This window comes from Ochotona curzoniae, unplaced genomic scaffold, assembly GCF_017591425.1.
Source record: "Ochotona curzoniae isolate NIBS_2020 unplaced genomic scaffold, NIBS_Ocur_1.0 contig_3502, whole genome shotgun sequence".
In the NCBI taxonomy this organism is placed as follows: Eukaryota; Metazoa; Chordata; class Mammalia; order Lagomorpha; family Ochotonidae; genus Ochotona; species Ochotona curzoniae.
Window position 1 is genome coordinate 1,141,877 of NW_024465886.1, and position 22,407 is coordinate 1,164,283.

The window sequence follows — 22,407 nt, forward strand, 5'->3', positions numbered from 1 at the left end:
CCATCGCAGCCTCCTGGCTCCTGGCTTTGGCCAGTCCCAGCCCCTACCACGGAGGCCATTTGCAGGAGGAACCAGCAGGTGGAAGATCTGTCTCTCTACCTTTCAAATAAATTAATTTATTCATTTTTTTAAGAAAGAATGACAAATACTGCAAACAAGTTGCAGCATTTCCTAGAGGGAATCAGACTCCAAGCCCCACACCAACTGCTGCTCAGGTCGTGTTCAATGGCGAGGCTCTCTGGCGGTTTCAGGTCCTAAGCCTCTGTCTAGCACAGCTAATATTTCACAAAACCAAAGGGCTCGTTTGCTGTAATCCACCTGGTGAGCAAGACAAGGCGCCACTCCGTGTCTGTCTGCATCGCTAAAGCAAGGGACACGCCCTGACACGTCGTCTGTGTGAAGCTAGACTAAAACAGCGCTATTGACAAACGATTTATTTAGAATAAATGACACCGAAAAAAGAGGGATTAGAGCTGTGGCTGAAGCAAAGAGAGGGGTTACACTATAAGGCTAGCGCAACGGTAGAAAAGACTGCCTTAAAGCCGGAACTCGAGTTAGTTCTGAATTCCTAAAAATGACAGGGGCGTGTTTAATGTATCAGATGGAAGGGTTGCTCAAAATGTGGGCCCCAAACTCCGCCGCATCTCGGGAGAATCAAATCCCAAACGACAGCGGTGCTTCCTCGCCGATGGTTTTTCCTCTGGGCAAGCGGTGCCAACAGACACAGTGCGAGGCAGGCGCACGCCGCACGTCTGCACGCCTGTCCTCCGGGCGGACCTCAACTTTACTAGCGGCCACGCCAAGTGCACCGGCTGCGGCGCGCCTCGGAACGCTCTTCCGATTGGCCGAGCCCAGGCCAGTGACATCAACCAACTTACTTTTCATTGGAAGGCGGGTTGCTGGGACTGTAGCGTTAGCAGGAAGTCACTTAACTGTTTGCGAGCTGGAAACCCTCAAGTCCAAGTTTTCTCTCTATCTCGCTCTCTCTCTCTCTTTTCATGTCCCGGCAAGGCACGTGACTGACTAAGCAGGATGCGTCCCCCAAGCTCGGCCAGACGCACCGGGAGCCAGCGGGCCCCGGCCCACCGCCCCGAGAGGCGCTGCCCGAGACGGGGGCGGCCGCTCCCTGGCTGTTCCCCTTTTAAATGTGGGCGATCGGGGCTGTAGGGGCAGCACGAGGCGCCGAAACGGAACAGTCGGATTGGCCGCGCGCCTGGGCGCTGGACGCACCTCTCCTCCGAAAGGGCCTCCTGACTGGCAGGGGGAGAAAGTAAACAGAGTTGGATCAGCCTCCCCGCTGGCCAATGGGAGGGGGTTTGGATTGTGACGTGATGGGATTCTGCGAAATTGTTGCCGAGCGAGAGAATGCCGGAACGGTGCGGCCGGGCAGGAGCCGGGGCTCGGACGGCGTCCCTGGCCTGGGGGGAACGCGCGCCTTAGGGTCTGCGCCCGGGGCGGCCCACGCCACCCGCGTCTGCGCGCTCCGGTGACGGCGCCGCGCCTGGGGCTGCACGGAGGGGGCGGCCAAGGGCGTGCGCCCCCGCTGCAGCCTGCGCTCCCGGCGCGCCTCGGGGGGCGCTTGCAGGCGAACCCGCCTGCCGCCCGCCACGTGTGGCAGCTTTCCAAGGGAGCCGGCGCGGAGGGGCGGGCGCGCCCGTCGGGGGGTGATCGCGCCCGGCGCCGGAGCCCCGGGCCGTGTGGATGCTGCGTGCGGAGGCGCTGCCGGTTACGTAAAGATGAGGGGCTGAGGTCGGCTCGGCGCTCGTGCGAGTCGGCAGCGCCCCGCGCCCCCGCCCCCTTGGCCGCCGCGCCGCGCTCGTCGTCCGAGGCCAGGGGCAGGGCGAGCCCAGCTCCGCAGCCGCCAGCGCCAAGTTTGGCCGCGCCGCCGCCACCGCCGCCCGCACCATGTCCGCGGCCGGCTACATGGACTTCGTGGCTGCCCAGTGTCTGGTGTCCATCTCGAACCGCGCCGCCGGGCCGGAGCACGGGGGAGGCGCCCCGGACAGCGAGCGGCTGCGGCGACCCGAGCGCGAGATGGTGACCAAGGAGCACGGCGAGCCGGGGGACACCTGGAAGGACTACTGCACACTCGTCACCATCGCCAAGAGCTTGCTGGACCTGAACAAGTACCGACCCATCCAGACCCCCTCGGTGTGCAGCGACAGCCTGGAGAGCCCCGACGAGGACATGGGATCCGACAGCGACGTGACCACCGAATCTGGGTCGAGTCCTTCCCACAGCCCCGAGGAGAGACAGGAGCCTGGCGGCGCGCCCAGCCCGCTCTCCCTCCTCCACCCCGGAGTGGCGGCGAAGGGAAAACACGCCTGCGAGAAGAGGCACAAGTGCCCCTACAGCGGCTGCGGGAAAGTCTACGGGAAGTCCTCCCATCTCAAAGCCCACTACCGAGTGCACACAGGTGAGCGGGCGTCGCCCTCTGCTCTCCCCCTGCGACCTTCCGGCGCGCCCGACCTGGAGGGGGCCACGTGTTGGCGGCAGCTGCTGCTTTAGCGCTTTGCAGCCACGTAGCCAGCCGTGCGGAGGCGGCAAGCTCACGCTCTCCATCTTGGTGGTCCCCAGCCTCCAGAAAGCCACCCGGAGCCCCGACGTGGCGGGCAGCGGTGCCCGCCCCCTCCAGCGGCCCGCCCCGCCCCCGGGGATTCCGCACCCCGCACCCCGCCGCGGCAGGGCCTCCCCACCCGGGAAGTCAGATGGTGCATCTTTAATCGCCTGGTGGGGATGGGGGGGCAGGCCAAGTGGCCGAAACCTGCGGTAGGAGGGGAGGGCGGAACCAGCCCACTGCACCCGAAGCCTTTTAGGGAAGGCTAAGGAGCTGGACGCCTTGCTACGCCCCGGGGCTGGCCAAGGTGGTTTTAAATTTGGCCAGGAGTCCCCTGAGAGGTTTAAAATAACCCGGCTTCAGGCAGCCGGGCAGTGCGGTCATGTCACCGTCGGAGGGTTAGCGTCGGGACTAGGTGGCCCTCCCTGCAACCCAGTGTGGCTTCCCACCGCCCACCCTCCCTCCGACAGAGGGCGGCGGTCGGCGCGGAGCTGTGGGCCTGCCGAGGGTCTGGGGTCAAGGTCCTCTGGTTCCGGAGGGCTTGAGGGTGAACTGGGGCAATGGTTGCCCCCTGGAGAGCCTGGATGTGGCTAGTGAGCCAGCTGCAGCCTGGAACAGACTGCCTCCTGGGCGCCTCGGCTCTGCTCAGCACGCACAGCCCACGGTGCAGAGCACTGGGCGGACCAGGCTGTCTTGAGGAGGCTCGGAGGGGCGTGCCCCCTTCAGGGCCAGCGCCCCTTTCCCCTTGGCGGGCGCGGAGCGGGACGTGGTGGTTGGGCTCACTTGCTCTGCTGTGGCAGGTTTTTGCTGCTTTACGGAGGCGGCCCTGGGCTTTCTGGTTTCAGAATGATGCTTTGCTTCTGCCCAGGAAACGCCACGTCGCTGTGGCTGAGCCTGTTTCCTTTGGAAAGTGGTTGTAGGGGAGATGGTTGCTGAGCACTGTATTTTGTCCAGGATGGGGCAAGGTCAGGTTCCGTTTGGCGTCACCCTCTAGGTTGCCTGAGAACAACACCTTGGAAAGTCAGGCCCAGCAGGGGAGAGGGCTGTGACCTTCTGCGGGCGTCTGGGGCTGAAGCAAGGGGGTGTATCCGCTGAGGCTGGTCCTCGCCGCCAGCCAGCTGCTGGGCAGGCCCGTGTCAGCCCTGCTCCGGAGTGGAGTGGCTCACACTGACACCCGCTGACTGCTGGAGTAAAGGCATTTTCTCCTTCAGGGAGCTGCCCACTCGTGCAGCTGGCCAGGCTGCAGTGCCTCTGTTAGCTCCGTGCTCCGACACAAGCTCTCCAGCAAGCCGGGCCATTCGCCTGAGTCTGCCCTCAGACTTTTCTAGAAATGGCTGCGTGTGTGTGCGTGCATGCGTGCTGCTCGGACATTCACCAGAAGGCAGAGCCTGCCCAGGGTGGGAAAGCAGGCGGAGTGCTCCCTCACCCTGGGGGTGGCAGGCGGAGTGTCCCTCACCCTGGGGGAGGCAGGCTGCAGCCTGGCTTTCTGGAGCTGGTAGTGGGATGGTGCCAGGTGTCTGTGGTTTGGGGTGGGTAGGGCTGTGGAGCCCCCAAGCCTGGCTGAACAGACCCCTCAGCCTCTGTAAGGATTGATCGGTGCTGGAGGGGCTGGAGGGGCGTGTGTGAAGGACTTGGCAAATAAAGAGACAGAGAGGCGTTCTCAAGCATTTCCAAGATGCAGAGATGCTTCTAGCTGGATTCCTGTTTGGGCATGGTTCCCTGATTTTCCTGCTGGTGTTAAATGCAGCAGAAGGCCCGGCGCAGCCCCTGGGAGCCGTGCTTCTGGGGGATCCTGGGAGCCACGCTCCCTCACCCGGTGTGCCCAGTGTGCCCAGTGTGGGCTCTCACCCTTCCTCAAGGCTCTGCTGCTCTGCACTCCCGAGAGAGCCCCTCACACGTGGGCCTCTGACCAGCAGCAAATCCAGTCATATAAACGCATTCCTATTTAATTCAGTCCTGTGACTTCTCCGGTCTCCTACAGTTGAGGTGTAGTGTGCTGAGTCTTAAGTGCTCTGATTTCCCAGCTGCGGAGCTATAAGCAAGCTGGAGTGCCAAGTCCACACAGGGCATGTGCCTGCTGCTGCACGTGCTGTGTGGGGTTGGTAAACATTTGTTACCAACATCTGAAAAAACCAGAGGAGTTCAGCCTGAATCCAGACTCCTGGCTTCCCGGGGAAAATGGAATGATTGGCTGTGCTGGGATTCCTGCCTAGAGTTCAGGGTCGTAGGAACTGGCCACTCTGTGTGGGATGGGACCCCTTGTGTGGTCACTGGTGTGGCAGCTGCAGTGGCCAAGCCCCCAAAGGAAGTGGACACCCTCCAAAATGCAGAGGTTCTTGTGCAAAGATGGCATGCAGGAAGCACACAGTGGGGCTCCCCCCGCCCTTGGGTCATGGGGAAAGGCCCGTGTGTACAATGCAGGGTGCCCCGGGAGTCCCGGCGAGCTGGCATTTTCCACTCATGTGTTCAGGGCCCCCTTCAGTTTCCAGGCCGGGTCTTAGCCCCCCAGAGCATGCGAGCAGGCACTAAGTGGATCCATGGTTCAGCTGAAGAACTTTCACAAAGGTACAAGAAGCACAGGCTTTCCCTGTCCCTTGCTGGATGCTTGTTTCCAACCAACATGAGGACTTTGCATAAAAATAGAGTAAGCCGGGTGTCTGAAGCAGGCTGGTGCGTGCTAAGCCTCTTGGCGTGGTAGAAGTCCTGCATGGAGTATGCGCACACCTCACAGGAAGTCACAGTGCTGACAGCTGATTAGAAGTGTCAGAGCAGGCTCGTGTGGTCACTGCTGCCTTGATGCCCCGAAACCTTAGGCCTCGGTTTATTTTCATGCCAAAGGATACTTTGTTTTTCTCTCCACTGGTGGATTTTAAGTCAACTGCTCACCCAGTAATAGGAGTGCTTGAGGATGTTGACAGTGAAGTATGCAGAAAAATCAGAAAGCCCCACGTCCCAGGCATCACACTCCAGCTGCAGGAATTTAAAAAGCCAGCAGTCCCCCAAGGACAGCAAAAGCAAGCTCTGCAGGATAGGGAGAGGGGATGACTGCAAAAGTCCCCTGTGGCTGCTCCCGCCAGATGCTGAGACCCCTGTGCCAGGAACAGGAGCAAACCTCCAAGGGTAGAAGTTGATGTACAATGTTGCAAAGGAGCAAGGAGGTGGGGCTTCAAGGGCGTGGCCAGGCTGTGCTTTGGGGCAGGCCCCAGCTGGAGGGGGCCTTAGCAGCCCCTGCCCAAGTCTTACAACCTGTTATCTTTGTAAATGCACCAGAGTGCCTTGATAATTTATTTTTTTAAGGCTTATTTTCATTGGAGACTTACAGAGAAAAGGAAAAATAGAAAGATCTTTCATCTGCTGGTTCACTCCCCCAAGTGGCTAATGCCAGGAGCCAGGAGCTTCTTCTGGGTCTCCCACGCGGGTGCAGGGTCCCAAGGCTTTGGACCATCCTCCACTGCTTTCCCAGGCCACAGGCAGGGAGCTGGATAGGAGGTAGGGCAACTGGGACACAAGCAGGCACCCCTATGGGATCCCCTAGGCTATCATGCCGGGTCCACTTTGATGATCTTAAAGTTCTCTGCCCTGTTTCCCATTCTTCTTTCCAGAGAGTTCCCACAGTGACGTAGAGTCTGACATGACGCCTGAGCCCGAGCTTGGCTGGCACAGCGTTCTCTCTGCCTTCAGCTTCTCCGTTAGCTGGTCCCTTAAGGAGATGCCCTTTCTTGTTGTTGTGCTTTGTTTCGTCCAGTCTGTCCCTAACTGCCACCTCTGCGGCCACTTTAAGGTCACGGGTGCACTGTGACCTCTGACAGTGGTAGGCCGAAGGCCCCAGGCCATCGTGATAGCCCAGACTTCATCAGGCACTGGAGAATTTTGGACACACACACACACACACACACACACACACACACACACACACAGCAGGTATGTATGCTGGGATGAGGGGCATCCCATTGCTCTCCCACCCCCAGGAGGGACGTCCAGTCCCGAGTCCCATCTGAGAGCTGGGGGCTGCTTGCAGAAAGCTCTAGCTGCAACCCATACAGTCCCAAAGCACGCATTGCCTGGAGGGCTTGCATTTGGTTCCTGGTTAGGAAGCTACAGCCCTCAGGAATGTAGCTAAGCAAAGTTGGCCCCTAGCTGAGGTCTTCCCCTGAGGGTGGGACCTCCCGGAGGCAGGCGGGGCCAGGAGCTGCTGGGGTTTCCTTCCCGCAGGTTCCCCCCCCATCCCCGCCCCTACTCTCCAGGGGGCCGGTGGGGCCTCAGGAGCCTAGGCTGCTGGCTGGTTGCAGTTGCACCACAGCAAATGCGAGTCGGATGGTAGAGTTCACACTGTGTCTGAAACCTCAGGTGGGGGCTGAGATGAGAGAACTACCTGCCGTCCAGACACACCCCCACCCCCTGGGAGAGGAGGTGGCATAGGGAGGGCTGTGTGGTTCAGGTTCGGAGCCCCCAGGCACAGGGCGCAGAGGGGTTGGGTTTACATTTCTCAGCTGTGACGCAGGTCCCACGTCTGTGGGAACTTCCCAGCCGGCACTTCCCAGCGACAAGCTTGCTAGGACAGTGGGAAGGCGGCCATTGTGGCCCCGGAGAGTGGGCGCCATGACCACCTGCAGCCTTAGCGTGCTCAGCGGAGGAAAGGAAAGCGCCCTGGGTTCACTGCGCTAGCCTGCACTTCCAGATCTTCCCATTTCTTCTATCTCCCCCTCCCCTCCCATCAGGTGTGAGCGAGATGACTGTTGCCTTTCCTCCCCCGCCAGGATCCTCCCCCGCATCCGACCCTCCCACCTTCCCCTAACGTTTCTGCGAGTATGCCTATGTGGGCGCCCACTTGCAGAGCGTAAAGGAGTGCCTGGTAATTGGCACAAAGGCACTTTCTGTTTCCATGCAACACAAGCCAAAGGGAGGGGCTGAGGGAGGAGGACAAAAGCCCTCCAGATGGAGCAGCAGGCTGACTTCAGGTCCTCCTGGGGGTCCCTGAGCTCCTCTGCCCTCTCCTCTCCTGGGTTTTGCTTGAAAGTTAGTCATAGGCCCCGGCCTGACTCGGGACTTGGAGGTTGGGCATAACCTTGAGAGGTCATGCCATCAGTGTGTGGTCTGTAGGGAAGCAGGAGCCCCACCCTGCCTTTCTGGAAGATGTTCCTTTTAAACAAGCTGGGAGCGGTGGCCCTGGGCAGCGCCTGTCTCCCCCAAGCTGCAACAGACACTTGGAATGGTTTTGAGCAGGAACAGCCAACACCTGTTTTCCAGCTTTTGGCGGCATGGTGCTTGGTTCTTGCTCCATTTTGAATTCTTTCTCCCATCCCATCTAGAGGGTTTGCAAGTATGACCCTGTCCTGCTGTGTCTTGACCTTGTCCAGAAAGGGGCAGTTGATGACAGCCAAGGCAGCCTCCCTTTGGTTATGAGGAACCCAGCTCTGTTGAACTGCCCCAGGCCAAGCTGCAGGAGGTTCCCCTCTCCTCCCTTCCCAGAGTCCTCCTGAAATTTTAATACCTTTTGGCACATTAAGGCTGAGAGGAAGTATTCGTCTTGTCCTGGCCTCCACATGATAATGCAGAAAAAGTGCAGTGGGGAGAGAGGTGTGTGGGACCTTCCCGCCATGTGTTCCCATCAGTGCCCGGGGCCCGTGTTTCCAGCACTGTGCCCACACGCTGCCCTCTCCACCCCGGTTGGGTAGGAGATAACTCCAACTCTGGAACCCTGAGTTGGGAAGTGGGAGTCAGGACCTCAAACCTGAACTCCTGGCAGTCCAAGAGCCAGTTAGCTCCCATCCTCCCTCGGCGCTGAGGCTTGGGTGGTGTCCTTAAACGGAATTGAGAATGCTTACAGATTTGATCAGGAGGGCGCCACCATCCTCTCCCACCCCTCGCCAGGCTGAACCTTTCTGGAGTGAGGGCATTATTTAAGTAGATTAAAGAGGAGAGCTCAAGGCGTGCAAAATTGATGATGAGGCTTGGAAATGTAGGCAGCGGCATGTGTGCTCAGGGAAGGGCTATTACTCTTTTTCTAAGCCGAGGCTATGGTTGTGGAAGTGAGTGCCATCCTTGGAAACCTGCGTGCAGCTCACACGGAAGCAGAGGCATAGATGATGGGCAAACACCCTCTCAAAACATGAGGATCCTTCTTAGATCTGAAAGGAACCTGACGTTGGCTCCAAGGACCAGAGCTGAGCACGGTGCCACTGTCCCTCCCTTCCCAGGAGCCTTGGCCAGGCTGTTCCTAGAGCTTGGGGTCGTGTGGGAATGGTTGTTGACCTGGACCCTTGGGTTTTTACCAAAAGCCTTAGATTTGGCTCTCAAGCTACAGTTTTTTAAATTTTTAATTTACTTCAGACTCAAAGTGACAGAAGAATATCTTCTGGGTACTGACTCACAGAGGCCCACAGCACTGAGTGCTGGGCAAGGCTGAAACCAAAAGCTCTCCACGTCTCGGTGGGTGGTAGACACCCAAGTGAACACACAGGACCTGGCCTGCAGGCAGAGTAGCTGGGCCGTCACTGTGGGACGGGAGATCCCAAGTGAGGTTTAACCAGGTGTGACTCAGTGGCTGCCTCAAGCCCCCATCTTTGTCTACTCTTCTGTCTCTGGCCTGTGGATGGTTTTCACAAAAGCTTTTTAGGAAAATTGTCAAAACTTCTAGACTCTTGTGCAGAGTCACCTGGGGAACCACTTTGTTCCGAATGAGCAAGAACCCAGTAGGGGATTCATAGTAGCCTTCCTCAGGACTGTGGCTTGCAAGCAACAGCATCCAAACTTGGACTGTCTTGAACACAAACAGAACTCTGTTAGTTCACATGCAGCCCATGGGTAGCTGGCATTTTGGTCACCGCTCAGTGCATTGCTCAGAGTCTCTCTGCGGCATGGCCGTCTTTTGCTCTGAGTTCTCTCATGGCTGGACTCTGAATGGCAGTAATTTGAACTCTCATCCTGCCATTCAGTGTCTGCACAGAGATAGTTTGTTGCCACAAGTCCCGGGCTTGAAGCTGCATGACTGAGCTCAAACGGATTGCCTAGCCCTGAAGTAAGTCACTGGCAGGCTTTGGTCTGAGTCTAGAGGCGTGGGGCTGCCTCCCACCCCACATCTCCACGGGCTGAGAGCCTGGACAGGGTCCCTGCGCAGCTGCAGTGCAGATGTGCTCTTCAGCATTCCCCAGCATGTTCAACAGTCCCATTAGAATTGCCACCGTGGACCATGACCCTCCAAGCGGCAAATGACAACCAAATGAGAGGAAGAACAGCAGGCCACCATTTTCCCTCCATGCTTTTCTTCTATCTGAAGGGAAGAGCTCTGAACTGTCTCTGGAGTTGGACATAAAAGACATGTGAACAGAAAAGGGGTCTTTGCAAGAAGCGGAGTTTGAGCTCATCCTCTTTGCATTGTTGGAGTGCATGTTCTAGAAGCTGGCAGCCCAAGCCTCCCACAGACCCAGCACGAAAGGGCTTCAGAAAGCACGTGGGAAACGCACAGTAGGGCAAGAGCCATTCCTGGGTTCCACATTTGGAGCAACAGTTTATCTTTTCATACCATGTTTGCATGCACTTTCGGGAGTCACCGCAGAGCCAGCCATTCACCTGCTCTTTATTCACGGTGTCCATCCTAGCGCCTGCAGGAAGTGGTGCCCATCTCGTGTATATCAGCACTTTGTCCTCCATGTGATAATGGACAAAGGTGTAGCCAGCACTGAGCTTTTCTACAGCATTTCCCGCTGAGATTCGAAAAGCTAGATGGAGTGTATGCTACTCAGCAAAATTATGCCATGATCAATCGTAAGAAGCAAAGAACAAAACTTAAAAAAATCACAAAAGCACATACGAGGGACCCAATCCCCCGCCCCTGTAATTCTCCCATAGTTTTTTACTGCATTGCCATTTGAATGAACAAAAGGATGGCTTCCAGACAGCCTGCTCTGCCTTCTCTGTGGTGCCGGAGGTGTGTCTGCAGCAAGGGTTCCCAGCATGAAAGAACGCGGGTTGCTTCCCCAGGTCTGGGTCTCCCCTCCCAGATTTTGAAAATACCACCCAAAGCAGGTTCCATCTCCCCCAGGGCCTTGCACCTGCCCTGCCTGGTGATCTTGGGTGCTGAGCACCATGCCCAGGGAATGTGTGCCCCCTGCATTCTAGGGGTGGGGGACTGGGGCAAGCGTGCAGAATGCTTGAGTGGTGGTCCGGGTGGCAGGTGTGTTCCCCACTGCCAAGGCAGAGATGGAGTGGGGGAAGAGCTGGAGAGCCTTGCTATAGTGGCATTGCTGGTCACCTTGAGGCCACAGTTTCTACTGCTTTCTGATTGCCTCTGCACCGTCATGAAGTGGAACCATTGTGGAACCATCGTGAACAGAACCATGGGAAAGTAGCGGATCTGCTTTAACCTCTCCCCACCTCCCCAACCTCAGGCTTGGTGGCAAGCCCTGGAAAAATCACAAGACTTCAGTTCAAGTTCAGTTGAACTGTGGTTATGCAGCAAGGTGGAGGAATCCACTATGGGGGGAGGGGTGTGGTAGGGGTGGGGGGAATCCCCAGTGCCTATAAAACTGTATCACATAATACAATATTAATAACAATAAAAAAATCACAAGACTTCAGATGTAAGGACCTCCATGTTTACATCTTGGGAACTCATGGTTGGACCTCCTGCAGGCACGGCCCTGGAAGGAAGGGGCCTGGGAGTGGGCGGTGAGCAGCTCCCTGGGGAAGGGCTCTCCGCTGTTGGACTGGCCTTGGCTCTTGGGACATGTTGCTGTGTGGTGCCAAATGGAAGGGCAGATTTGAGAAGTGTTTTCATCTGGCTCACATGCTGCTCTGCAGCCTGTCTTGGTGCAGGTCATCGGCTCGCCCAGCTGGCCGAACCATGACTGGCCTGAGATCAGGGTCCTAAACTCACCCAAACTGCAGATTCCAGTATAGCTGTGTTCACGGGGGAGGTTCTTGTTCAGCATGTCTCTCCCATCCGCTGCTTGAGTGCCTGGTGAATTATTGATTCACTGTCTTTTCCACAAATAACCTGGGCAAGGCAGGAATGCCACTGCTTTGAGTTAGCTAAGCTTGGCCTGGCTGTGGAAGGCGCAGCCCTGTGGCTGTGAGCTCACGTTTCACCTCTGGGTCTTTGGAGGATGGTTGACGTTTTATCCAGCTCTCCAGTCCTGAGAACTCAGCTGAAATGGGAGTGCCTGGAGAGCTGCATTGTGGGGCAGAGAAATATGGCATGTTGCTTTCTAGCTTGGGTTCAGAGTGGCTGTCACAGGGACCAGAGAGGAGCATCACACAGAATTGCTGCTGGTTTTGAGACCTTGAGCGAAGGCCCCGTTGATATTAGAGGCGGCCTGTGAGCTTTCTCATGGATCAGCTACATCAGGAGGCCACGCCAGTGCTCTTCCAAAAGGCTCGCTCTCTAGATGTCAGTGTGCCCAAGAGAGGAAGTGCCACGTACAGAGAGGTTACAGGGACCCGCCTGCTTCAATTTCAGAACCAGAAATATGGCACAGGCCATCTTCCACGACACACAAGGACCACGAGTAAAAGCTACAGACTGTCTGCTAGTTGTTGTATTGGTGCAGAAATCATCAAAGGATGGCACAGCACAGCATTCAGCCTGCAGTCAGGAGCCAGTGGTACTGGCATAGCCTGGCACCGAGGAGGCGTCTCCCCCCACCCTGCCAGGCATCCTTCGTCATTCAGAACATTTGGATGCAGAGCAATAGTTCTGGCCAACAGGAGGCTTCTGACTTCAGCATTAGGCCAAGGGGATGATACAGGAAGATGTGGAACTCTCCATTCCAAACGAGGACCCCACACCCTTCTGTCCTGTAGATCGGAACTTTTCTAGGTACAGAGAGGGCAGAGTGCGTCCAGAGGAACCACTGAGGTGGGAGGGAGGTCAGGCGGTGATGGCCAGTGGGGCCTGAGGCTTCAACCTGAACAGTGCTCCACTGACCTTGGATGGTGAGTTTAGGGAACATGTGTGTGATTAGGCCACTGAAATGAAAATGAGTATCCATAGGATTCCCTAAGATCAAATTATCCTCTTATCTCTAACTTCTGCTTGCCATTTCTTGCCACCAGTCTCTCTCCAAGACACAGCCGCTGGCGTTTTTACATCTGTGGGAGTCTTTGATTCTTAATTGGTACATCTTGAGTTCTGTTATGAAAAGGAGGCCTAATTCCTTGAAATTTGTTTCTTTTCTTTCTTTTTTCCCCCAGATTGGGTTACTTTTGCTAAGCAGTAGATTTCTGATTTTAAATCCTCCGATTTAAACCCTCCTACCTCAAAGGCGGGCCTTTCTAGATGCTTCCCTGGCTTAGGAGCAGGAAGTTGGCAGAATGGGGGTGCATAGGGGACCAGGACCCCAGGAGGGGCACTTGCCAAGCACCCTATCCTTTCTCTTCCATGGAGAGCACCCCACATCTTGAATTAGAGGGCTTCCCTAAAAAAACAGCAGCTTCACTTGGTGTCACTGACTCATGGCCTGTGTGCTGGGAGGGTGGACCGTGAGCCAGCCCCACTGCACTTCCCTGGTGCCCCCCACCCCTGCAGGCCCAGGAGAGTTGAGATCCTGACCCGAGTGGTGGGCTGGGTGGTAGCTTCTGTGAACAGGGTATTTTCTGCTAAGAGGAGGTGCTCAGCTTCTTGCTGCTAGGGGCGGGATGCAGCGTATGGATAATGAGACCTGCGAGCGGCCTGTGCGTTCACAGCTCTGCTCCAGTAAAGCTTATTGTCACAGCCTCTGGGTGTGCTTTCCTGCGGAAGGCCAGAAATAAAGCACCTCCTCAGGCCTCCCCCTTCTTCCTCCCTTCCCGTGAGATGCTAACTCATTAGTACTCTCTCTGAGAGAGCTGCTTCGCCACGTGCCTGGCCATTCTCCTCGGGACCATGGCGCTGAGCTGCGGGAGGCCAGGGTGAGCCCAGGCTTCTGGGGCCATGCTTTGCTCCTGGCAGGTCCTCTGTGCCCCCCATCTGGCCGTCCGCCTGCTGCTGTCCACTTGAGACCTCCCCACGCCTCACGCGCTCGGGTGTAACACGTGGCGTGTCTCTCAAGAGGATGCCTTCAGTGGCTCTGGTTTACTCTGCTCTGCCTCCCACGGGAACTGGACCGGGGACAAGAGGTGCTGCAGCATGTTGGCCACCTGCACTACTGCATCTTTGTGCCTCTTGAGTGGACCACGGGCTCCACCACATGATTGATGACACACCTGTCTCCTGAGGACCTGGAGGACAGCGGGCCGAAATGCATCCTCTGCTAGGAGGAGTGGTCAGTGCAAGGCCACGAAGGGCCAGGTGACAGCTGGTTCTAACCCTGTGGGCCGTTCAGCATCGGTTGCCACCGTTCAACATTGCTGTTGTAGCCAACAAGTAGTAATGACAGGTAATGAGCGTGGCTGTTTCTCATAAGCCTCCCTATAAGGACAGGGTGTCTTTATTTTCATACAACTTTCTCCTATTACAACATGAACTTGCACTGTGAGCCCAGACAGGTCACAGGCGGCTCCAGGGCAGAGGAAGAATGCCAACTCCTCATCTGGATTCCCATCACTGAATGTTCCTCGTGTTTGTCAGAATCATCCTGAAGAAATAAAGAGTAGCAGGGCTCCTCTAGTATAGCAACTCACCTCCAAGTAGGTGTCTTTATGTACTTATTTAAGACTTGTTTATTTGTATCAGAAAGGCTGATTTCCAGAGAGCGACAAAGATCTTCCATTTGCTGGTCCAGTCCCCAAGTGACCACAACAGCTGGAGCTGCACCAATCCGAAGCCAAGAGCCAGGAGCCTCTTCCGGGTCTCCCCCACAGTGCAGGGTCCCAAGGCCTTGGGCCGTCCTTGACCACTTCCCCAGGCCACAAGCAGGGAGCTGGATGGGAAGTAGAGCAGCCGGGACATGAACCAGCGCCCATATGGGATCCCAGTGCATCCAAACCGAGGACTTTAGCCGTTAAGCCACCGTGCCGGGCCCAATTTTCTTTTTATATATTTTTCCCACATTTTTATTATTTAATCTTATTTTTGATGTTGTTTACATAATTGAAAAGGATGCTTGTCCCTGGGGACCATGGATTAGGGTGGGGAAGGTGGAGCTATGAGGGGAGGTAGGCGTGACAAATACTTTGTTTTCCTTCTCTTCTGTATGGTGGGGAGGGGCTGCTCCCAGCTGCCAGGCTACATCAGTGCCCGGAGGAGGGGGGATGTCCACTTGAAGTCATCTTAGAAACCTGGATGTGGAGAAGAACGTTCCAAGGGTATTGCTTGAGTGGCTTTGGGTTCTAAGATGCTGTTGCTCCAAGACTGAAGAAATCCTCCAAGGCCTATTGCACAGTGCCCTACCATCCACCCTGTTGCATCCGCTCACCCAGATGCTCGCTGCCAAAGCTTGTCCTGGAGAGTAAGCCAACCTGTTCTGTTCTCCATCTTCTGTAGGCCCAAATGAGCTGGCCGTCATGTCCCACTTACGCACCTGGACATGCCGTCCACTGCACAGGCATCCGTCCTGACCACGCCTGTCAGACCACAAAGCCTGTGGTCCTCCCTGTGGAGGGAGTTCTGAGCCCAGTGGGCCAGTGAAGTAGTCCCCCAAGAAACCTCACCTGGGGTGACCCCAGTCAGTACAGGGTCCAGGTCAGTCCATCAGTAGTATCAGTCTACACACACGCACACACGCGATTGTAGTTGCCTGGTCAGTTCCATCCCTGCCCCATGTCCTATGCAAACCAGCAGGTGCTGTGCCCAACCCAGCATACCCTAGACCTGGCCCTTGTGCACACTGTGCTGTCGGCGGGGGCGGGGGGGGGGTGCCTGTGTGATTTGTGAAAGTGGGGGGTGTCTGTTCTGTGTGAGGGTAAGGGGGGTGTTCCTATGTCTTGGCCTTCTGTAACAGGGGTCCTTCTTGTAGATTCAACCAAAAAATCTGGAAAAAATTTCATCTGTCCTGGATATATATATGTTTTCTTTCTTGTTGTGTTATAAGTCATCTAGATACAATTTAAAGCACAGGGGAGGGCATTTCGCTTAAGGGGCTTGAGCAAGCATGGCCTGGGTGGTACCTGAGTGGTGCAGGGTAGGGGGTCCTGGAATCAGGTCTCCCAAGGATACCAAGGAGATGGCTGGCTGTAGGTTTGCGTCTGGCAGCGGCAGCAGGAGGAAAGTCCCACAGGACTGGGTCTTGACCTCAAGATGTTCCGTCTTCCTGCATTGTGAATATCTGTTTGTACCTTACAGAAGTTGAACTCCCAACACCACAATTTTGCTGAGATTTTTAGGGACAGCTGTGTTTCCTTTTGGCATGCCCTCCACACACACACAGCAGGGAAATCTACATGCATCACTACCAGCAGCTCTCTCCATGCCCCACAGGGATGGGATCCCAGCTACTTCTGGTCATCATCATCCATTGCTGCTGAAGCTTTTCAGCCCCGAGCTCAGGGATTCATAATGCAATCTGTGCGGACAGCATCCACTGCCCAGCTTTCCCACACTGGGTCTGTGCAGAGCCTTGGAGCATCCCTCTGCTTAGAGCACAGACTCACTAGTCACACAGAGGTTAGCGCAAAGGCAGCTGGGTTGGTTGCTTTGGCTGGCTTCTGTCACGCTGCCACATCTCCCAGGCACAGGTGACGCGAGAGGACAAAAAGCATGCCTTGGGGCTGACTCAGGCCACGCGCTGGCCAGCTCCTAGCCTCGGCAGCTTCTCTCTGAGTTTGGAAGGAGTTTCTGGAGAATTCTGTGGGCACCAGGAGTCCACGGGTCCTGTGTCTACAAGGCAGCTGCTACTGGCTGTGCTGGAGGCATGAAGAGCAGGCAAGGAGAAGTGCTCATCTCCCACGGCCATGCAACCTTTCTGCCCATGTACACACAGATGTTCTCTGCACATCATGGGCACTGGCCCTGCCCCATCACCCTAAAGGTGGTGGAGGTGCTGCTCTTGAAGCTGTGGTGGCTGTGTCTGGCAGGCAACACTGAGCTGCTGTGGAGACAGGGAATCCAGGGAAGGGAGGTGACGCTGTCAAATTCCCAAGACTCCCAGGAAGCAGGACAGTGAGGGTTCCGGGTGCAGGCCTGGAGTTCCGAAAACGAAGTCAGTGTGGGGCCCTGGTGTCTGGCTCCGTGGCCTCGGGTGAGCAGTTTAACCCTGCCGGGCTCCGTGCTGTCCTCTGTAAAGCAGCACTGGGTGCTGGGGTGCTTGTGAGAGTTTAGAGTGGATGCCCAGGAAGCCCATAGCTGCGTGCCTGCCGTGTTACCGGGACATCGGTGCTTCTCCCAGGACGGCTATGGAAGAAGCTGTGGCTGCTTAGTCTGGAAGTTACAGGGGGAGAAGCAGAAGCTCCCGTTCCTCAGTGGGAGCAGACGTCGGTGCCAAGGTGGTGGCGTTTACAGGCAGTAAATGCGGCAGAGCCTCTCCAGGGCCAACCAGGCTGCAGCGGGGTGTGCTGCAGGTGGGCGGTGGCCAGCTGCCCCAGACACCTGTTACCGTCCATCCCCCGATGGCAGAACGTGGGCAGCTCACAGAGGACGCCCGCAGCCAGCCAGCCAGTCAGGAGAGGAAAGCAGAGTTCGTGCTTTCTGAGGGATCACTTTAATGCAGAACGGCAAGCTCAGGCCATTCCTAGCCACGTGGCCCAGGTGGCTACAGCCCCGATGACGGGGTGGGAGGCCTAGGCACAGGGGGTCCTAGGAAGGCCCAGGCAGGGATGGTTCAAGCTGAGGCCTCTCTCCTGGGAGGGTGGACAGCCACCTGTGGCTGTGCCTTCTTGGGAACATGTTTGTTCTAGGCGCACAGCCACTGCAGGCAGTGACTGAACCTTGTGGACTGTTAATGGCCTCCCTAAAGTCCCCGTCTGCAAATGAAATCCCTTCTGGGGGTGCTGCGGTGAGGACGTTAGTGTACAAGGATGTGGGGAGCCGGGGGTGGAGAGTGAGGAGGGCACCCCCTGCAGGATGGCGAGCAGTGACCCGTGGCACCTTCCTGACTGGCCCTCTCTAACCTCCAGTGTCCCTTCTCTCCTAGGCGAGCGGCCCTTCCCCTGCACGTGGCCAGACTGCCTTAAAAAGTTCTCCCGCTCGGACGAGCTGACCCGTCACTACCGGACCCACACCGGCGAGAAGCAGTTCCGCTGCCCGCTGTGCGAGAAGCGCTTCATGCGCAGCGACCACCTCACCAAGCACGCCCGGCGCCACACCGAGTTCCACCCCAGCATGATCAAGAGGTCGAAAAAGGCGCTGGCCAGCCCGTTGTGAGGCGCCCCCGACCGCGTCCGACCCCCTTCCCGACCCCGCGCGGCCGCCAGGGGGGTGGACAGCCCCAGCCTCCCCGGAAACGCACGGGCCCCGTGGAGACCCAGCCCCACGCAAGAGGGGCTCCCGAAGCCCCTGCGCTGGGCTCCACGGCTCTCATTTTTTCCCCCTTTCTCTCTGCTTTGTTTTTTAAAAAAGCACATTGTAGCCTGAGATCAAAGTCCACACCTGGTCCCCTCTTGACTGCTGGAGAAAAGGCAGATTTTTTTTTTTCCCCTTTACTTTTTCTCCCGCCCACCCAGGGTAGCCGGGGTGGGGACAGGGGAGCGAGGCTGTGACTGGCTGGGGGCTTGCCTCCGGAGCCGCACAGGTGTACATAGGGGCCGACCCGGGGAGCTGACCTGGGGGTCGCCTGGATGAACGCCAGGCCCTTTTTTGCTTGCTATCACTCGGAAGTGTTTTTCTTACCTTTTCATGTAATTGACGAGTGTGCTTCAGTTTGTTTATTAGCGAACCACTCTCCTGAATCACGTTAGCTTTGGAGATTTAAAAACAAAAAACCAACGACCGGCCACCAACACAGAGCACGCCGTAGCACAGCTGTGCTTATGCCAGCCAGAGCACAGCTCCAGCATGATCTGTCTTTTAGGACAAACACAGAAGTTTTCCTTAGTCAGTGGGTCCACCGACTCCCAGGTGAGCCTGTGGCCAGTCACGCTGGTACAGAACTTTTCAACCTTGCTTTGTATGAACTGTACTTTCTCAACATAAGCTGCACTTTTTTTCCTAATGCAGAGGATGAATAAGTTTATGCTTTGAAGATAGAAGCGCCACGTTCTAATCTGCGTTTTCCACAGTACACACGTGTCCCTAAGAAACCATGGCGGAGATGCGAGGGCAGAGGCTACACCAACAGGCACGAAAGGAGGAGGAGGGTAGCGTCTTAAAAACTTTTAAAAAGTGTTTTTAAAAAGAATTTTAACTCTATTAACTTTTCCACATTTTCCTGTCCTTGTGGTTAACATTCCCTTAGTGTACCGTAATGTCACTAAGAGATGTTATCTCTGCTGGGTTTGATGGCAGTGGAGGTTCGTAGGTCCCTTGGCACGTTCCCACCAAACCCCCACTGTTAGATGCAGAGAGCTGTGTCAGAAGGAAGGGAGTGGCCGCAGGACGAGGGAAGGAAACTCCTGTAGGCAGCCAGTCCCCAGGGAGACTCCGTGCTAGTTCCAGGGGGAACCGAGGGCACAGGTGGGCAACGGAGAGGCCACGTCCGTCCCATCAGAGCCTCGCCACTGCGCCTCACGTCTCGGTGTCTACAGTGGTCCCAGCCACCACCCCCGCGGGCGCCACCTGTCCCAAGACCTCATTTTGGCCTTTATGTGCGCAGAACAATGAGTTTTCATAGTTTAAAAAGAAAAAAGAAAAAAAAAAAAAAGAAAAATCAACCTCAAGTGAGGAGAGTCAGCCGTGATCAGGGGGGAAATGTTTACATTTTTTTTTCTTCAGAAGTAACGCTTTCTGGCGATTTTATCTGATAACTACAGACGGGGAGCTATGGTGCACCCTCGTATTTACATGTGCTGCCGACATGTCGTGTCAGCTCGGGTGCCTACCGAGCGGTGAAGTCCTGTTCCACCTGACTCCTCGCCATTTCGAATCAGGGTGGGCCCTGCGGCGGGCACGGGTCTCGGCTGACTCTTCAACAGCCATCACTAGCACGCTGTTTTTTTCGTTGTTGTTTCACCAACGTAGTTGTATTGGTAGTTCTATAAAGAGAACTGCTTTTAACACTAGGGACTGGGGGCAGTCCATGGACTAATAAAGGAAGTGTTTTCTCGGGAGAAAACATGTCAGGAAAAATAAAGAACACTTTCTACCTCTGTTTCAGATTTTTGAAACGCTTGTTTTAAACCAAATTTTAATTTCTGTGTCCAAAATCAGTTTTCAGGACATCTGTTCTTCCATACGGAATAGGTTAGCTCCCTGTTTCTCAGAGAGCTTCAGGGAGGGCCTGCTTGGAACACTGCACGCTGCCTTCCGTGAGTGAGGAGTTGGAGGTTGCCTAGCAACCTGCTAACTCGGAAAAACTCGTCTTTCCCTCACAGAAAGAAATGAAGGAAAATAAAGTCAGTGAAAGACAATCTTTCTAGTTTTTAGGAGTAAATCTAAATGTGGCTTTTGTCAAGCACTTCGATGGATCTAATTGCAGCAACTTATTTAAAAAAAAAATGCACAATTCCCCAAAAAAGTTGCTACTTGCCTTTTCAAGTTGTTGACAAACACACATTTGATATTCTCTTATGTGTTCTAGTAACGTACTATAAACTCGAGGCTTTTTATTCTTTGTGAGAAATCCTGTTTTAAAACACCACAAAACAGAAACCAGCATTCTGATTAGATTTACCGTCATGGTATGCTTCCGATAGACTACTAGAGCTCGGTCAACACTAAAACTATGAAGTAATTACTTTTTATATTAAAAAGACCATGGATTTAACTTCTGAAAAATCCAAATGCAGGATAGTAATTTTTGTTTACTTTTTTAACCAAACTGAATTTTTGAAAGACTACCACAGGTGTTTAAAAAGAGAGAAGCGTCATTTTACCTAATACTGTAAGTAGTTGTCATATTCTGGAAAATGGACTAGTTTTAGAGTTAAGATCTCTCCTCTCCTGGGTTAGGGACGAAGAAAGCTCTTCTCCATTGCGGACTGACGCCCTGGCAGGCTGGCTCTACACCATGCTGCTTCTGAGAATTCTGTTCGGTAGAGTGACAGAAACCGACTCGCTTGTCCGTCTGCAGATCCTAGCACAGTAGCCCTCACTGGGTAGACCGAGATGCTCTTCCATCACAGAGGAATGATCTGTAACACTGTAAGATAACCGATCTTTACAACTGTTTAATCAGTTTTATTTTTGTACAGTATTAGTGACCTAAGTTATTTTGCTGTCCCGTTTTTGTAAATCAAATGAAATTATCAAAGAGGATTCTGACAGTAGGTGTTTTGTATATATGTATATATGTTATCCAAACAGAAATAATAAATGATAAAGATTAAATTGTTCCAGCTGTTCTGTGTTGTCCCAAGTGAAAGGAGCCTCTGACCAGGGCTTGCACATCTCGAAGCAGGAAGCTGGCCCGGAGGGTGCTTGCGCCTGCTGTTACCCTGGAGAGCAAGACAAGTTGCTCCGGAGGTTTCCAGTGCTCCCAGCCGCGCAGGGGCAGAGTCTGTCAGACGCGCAGATCGCTGCGGGGGCACAAAGGCTGAGGTGCCAAGGGCAGGACACTCGACTCAGTGTGCCAAGTGTGAGTGTGTGGCTTGTGCAGATACACACTAGCTAGTATTAAGTGCCTATTGAACAGTAGCCACAGGGCCCCGCGTTCAGATTTGTCCCGTTGAACCTTTGGTGCTGCACAGTGGACAGGCAGGCCAACTACATAGTTCAGATGAGGAAACCGACAGCCTCACGCCTGCAGAAAGGCCCGCTGTAGGGAATGGCCAGCCCATCTGTTCCTGGGCCAGCAGAGCAGACATCTGCTCAAATGGAACATTCATTGGACCCCTGTGCTGGGCACCTCTTGGTGCCAGGCACTGTTGACACAGTTGACACAAAGGAGAAAGGGGAAGCGGGGAATACACAGGTCCATATGGTCTCAGACAGCGGTTACATAGAATGGAGATACCAGAGTGAGGCGATGGGCAAGAGACCCTGCAGCAGAATGAGGAGTGAGCGGAGATTTCAGCACTTAGCCCTGGGGCCTGCCAGCCCTGCCACCCTCCACCCCACACCCTCAGAGGGCAGGAGAGGCCTGTGACCGAGCCCTCTGCAGGACCTGGGCAAGGCTGGGTGACTGCTACACCGCTGAGCAGGGAAGGGGACTCGAACTGGCGGAGCACGAGACCTTTATACTGTATATTACAGCGTTTGATGTTGGCTCTAGGCTCGGGGATCTGAGGGGATTCAAAGACTGCTGTGCTTCACGTACATTCAGCAAGCTCCTTCTGGGTTACCAGGTAGAAAATAGATCCTGGAGGGCAAGAATGGAAGCTGGGAGATGAGCAACAGACATTTGCTCAGGCACAAAGAAAGCAGTGCAAGTAGAAAGATGAGAATAGTTCCCGAGGCAGAATCAGCTGGACTTGGTGATGCTGGGATGTGATGGGTGAGGACAAAGTCCAGGAATGGCCACCAGGTTGATGGCCCGAGAAAGAGGTTCAAGGCAGTTGAAGGGGATGAATGACGGAGCTGGGACAGGTTGGCAGAAGGAAATACTCAGGGATTTCTCTTTGAACATGCTAAGACGGACATAGCCACCTGATACCACATGGAAGTACCCAGACAGGAGTTAGCATCTCGTCACTTTCGAGCTCCAAAGGGGAGTCGGCAGTGGAAATTTGGAACTCGTGGCCAGTCACCTGCTGGTGATTTAAAAAGTTTAGAATCACCCGGTGTAGAACCTGGAGGAGCAGTTAGAGCTTCAGAACCTAGGAGACAGGGAAGGGAGGAGGGAGAAAGGCTCCGAGCAGACACAGCCAGGACTGGCGGGGAAGGCATAGTAAGGCCAGCACTGACACGTCTCTCTCATTCACTGGTGACTGACCGAGCCATTCCACTGGAGTGATGGAACTAGACA

General features: G+C 55.2%; 1 protein-coding gene and 1 long non-coding RNA gene across 2 annotated transcripts; both read left to right on the forward strand.

The window, feature by feature from the left end:
* The first annotated feature begins 1,840 nt into the window (after nucleotides 1-1,840).
* On the forward strand, nucleotides 1,841-17,818 carry KLF9 (Kruppel like factor 9). Its single transcript, XM_040980951.1, has 2 exons — nucleotides 1,841-2,416; nucleotides 17,542-17,818. Exons 1-2 carry the CDS (start codon nucleotides 1,906-1,908, stop codon nucleotides 17,769-17,771), a joined length of 741 nt encoding a protein of 246 aa, XP_040836885.1. The 5' UTR covers nucleotides 1,841-1,905; the 3' UTR covers nucleotides 17,772-17,818.
* A 209-nt stretch (nucleotides 17,819-18,027) lies between these two features.
* LOC121156999 lies at nucleotides 18,028-20,831 on the forward strand. Its single transcript, XR_005883972.1, has 2 exons — nucleotides 18,028-18,464; nucleotides 20,454-20,831. It is a non-coding gene; the product is annotated as an uncharacterized LOC121156999 (long non-coding RNA).
* Nucleotides 20,832-22,407: the final 1,576 nt, after the last annotated feature.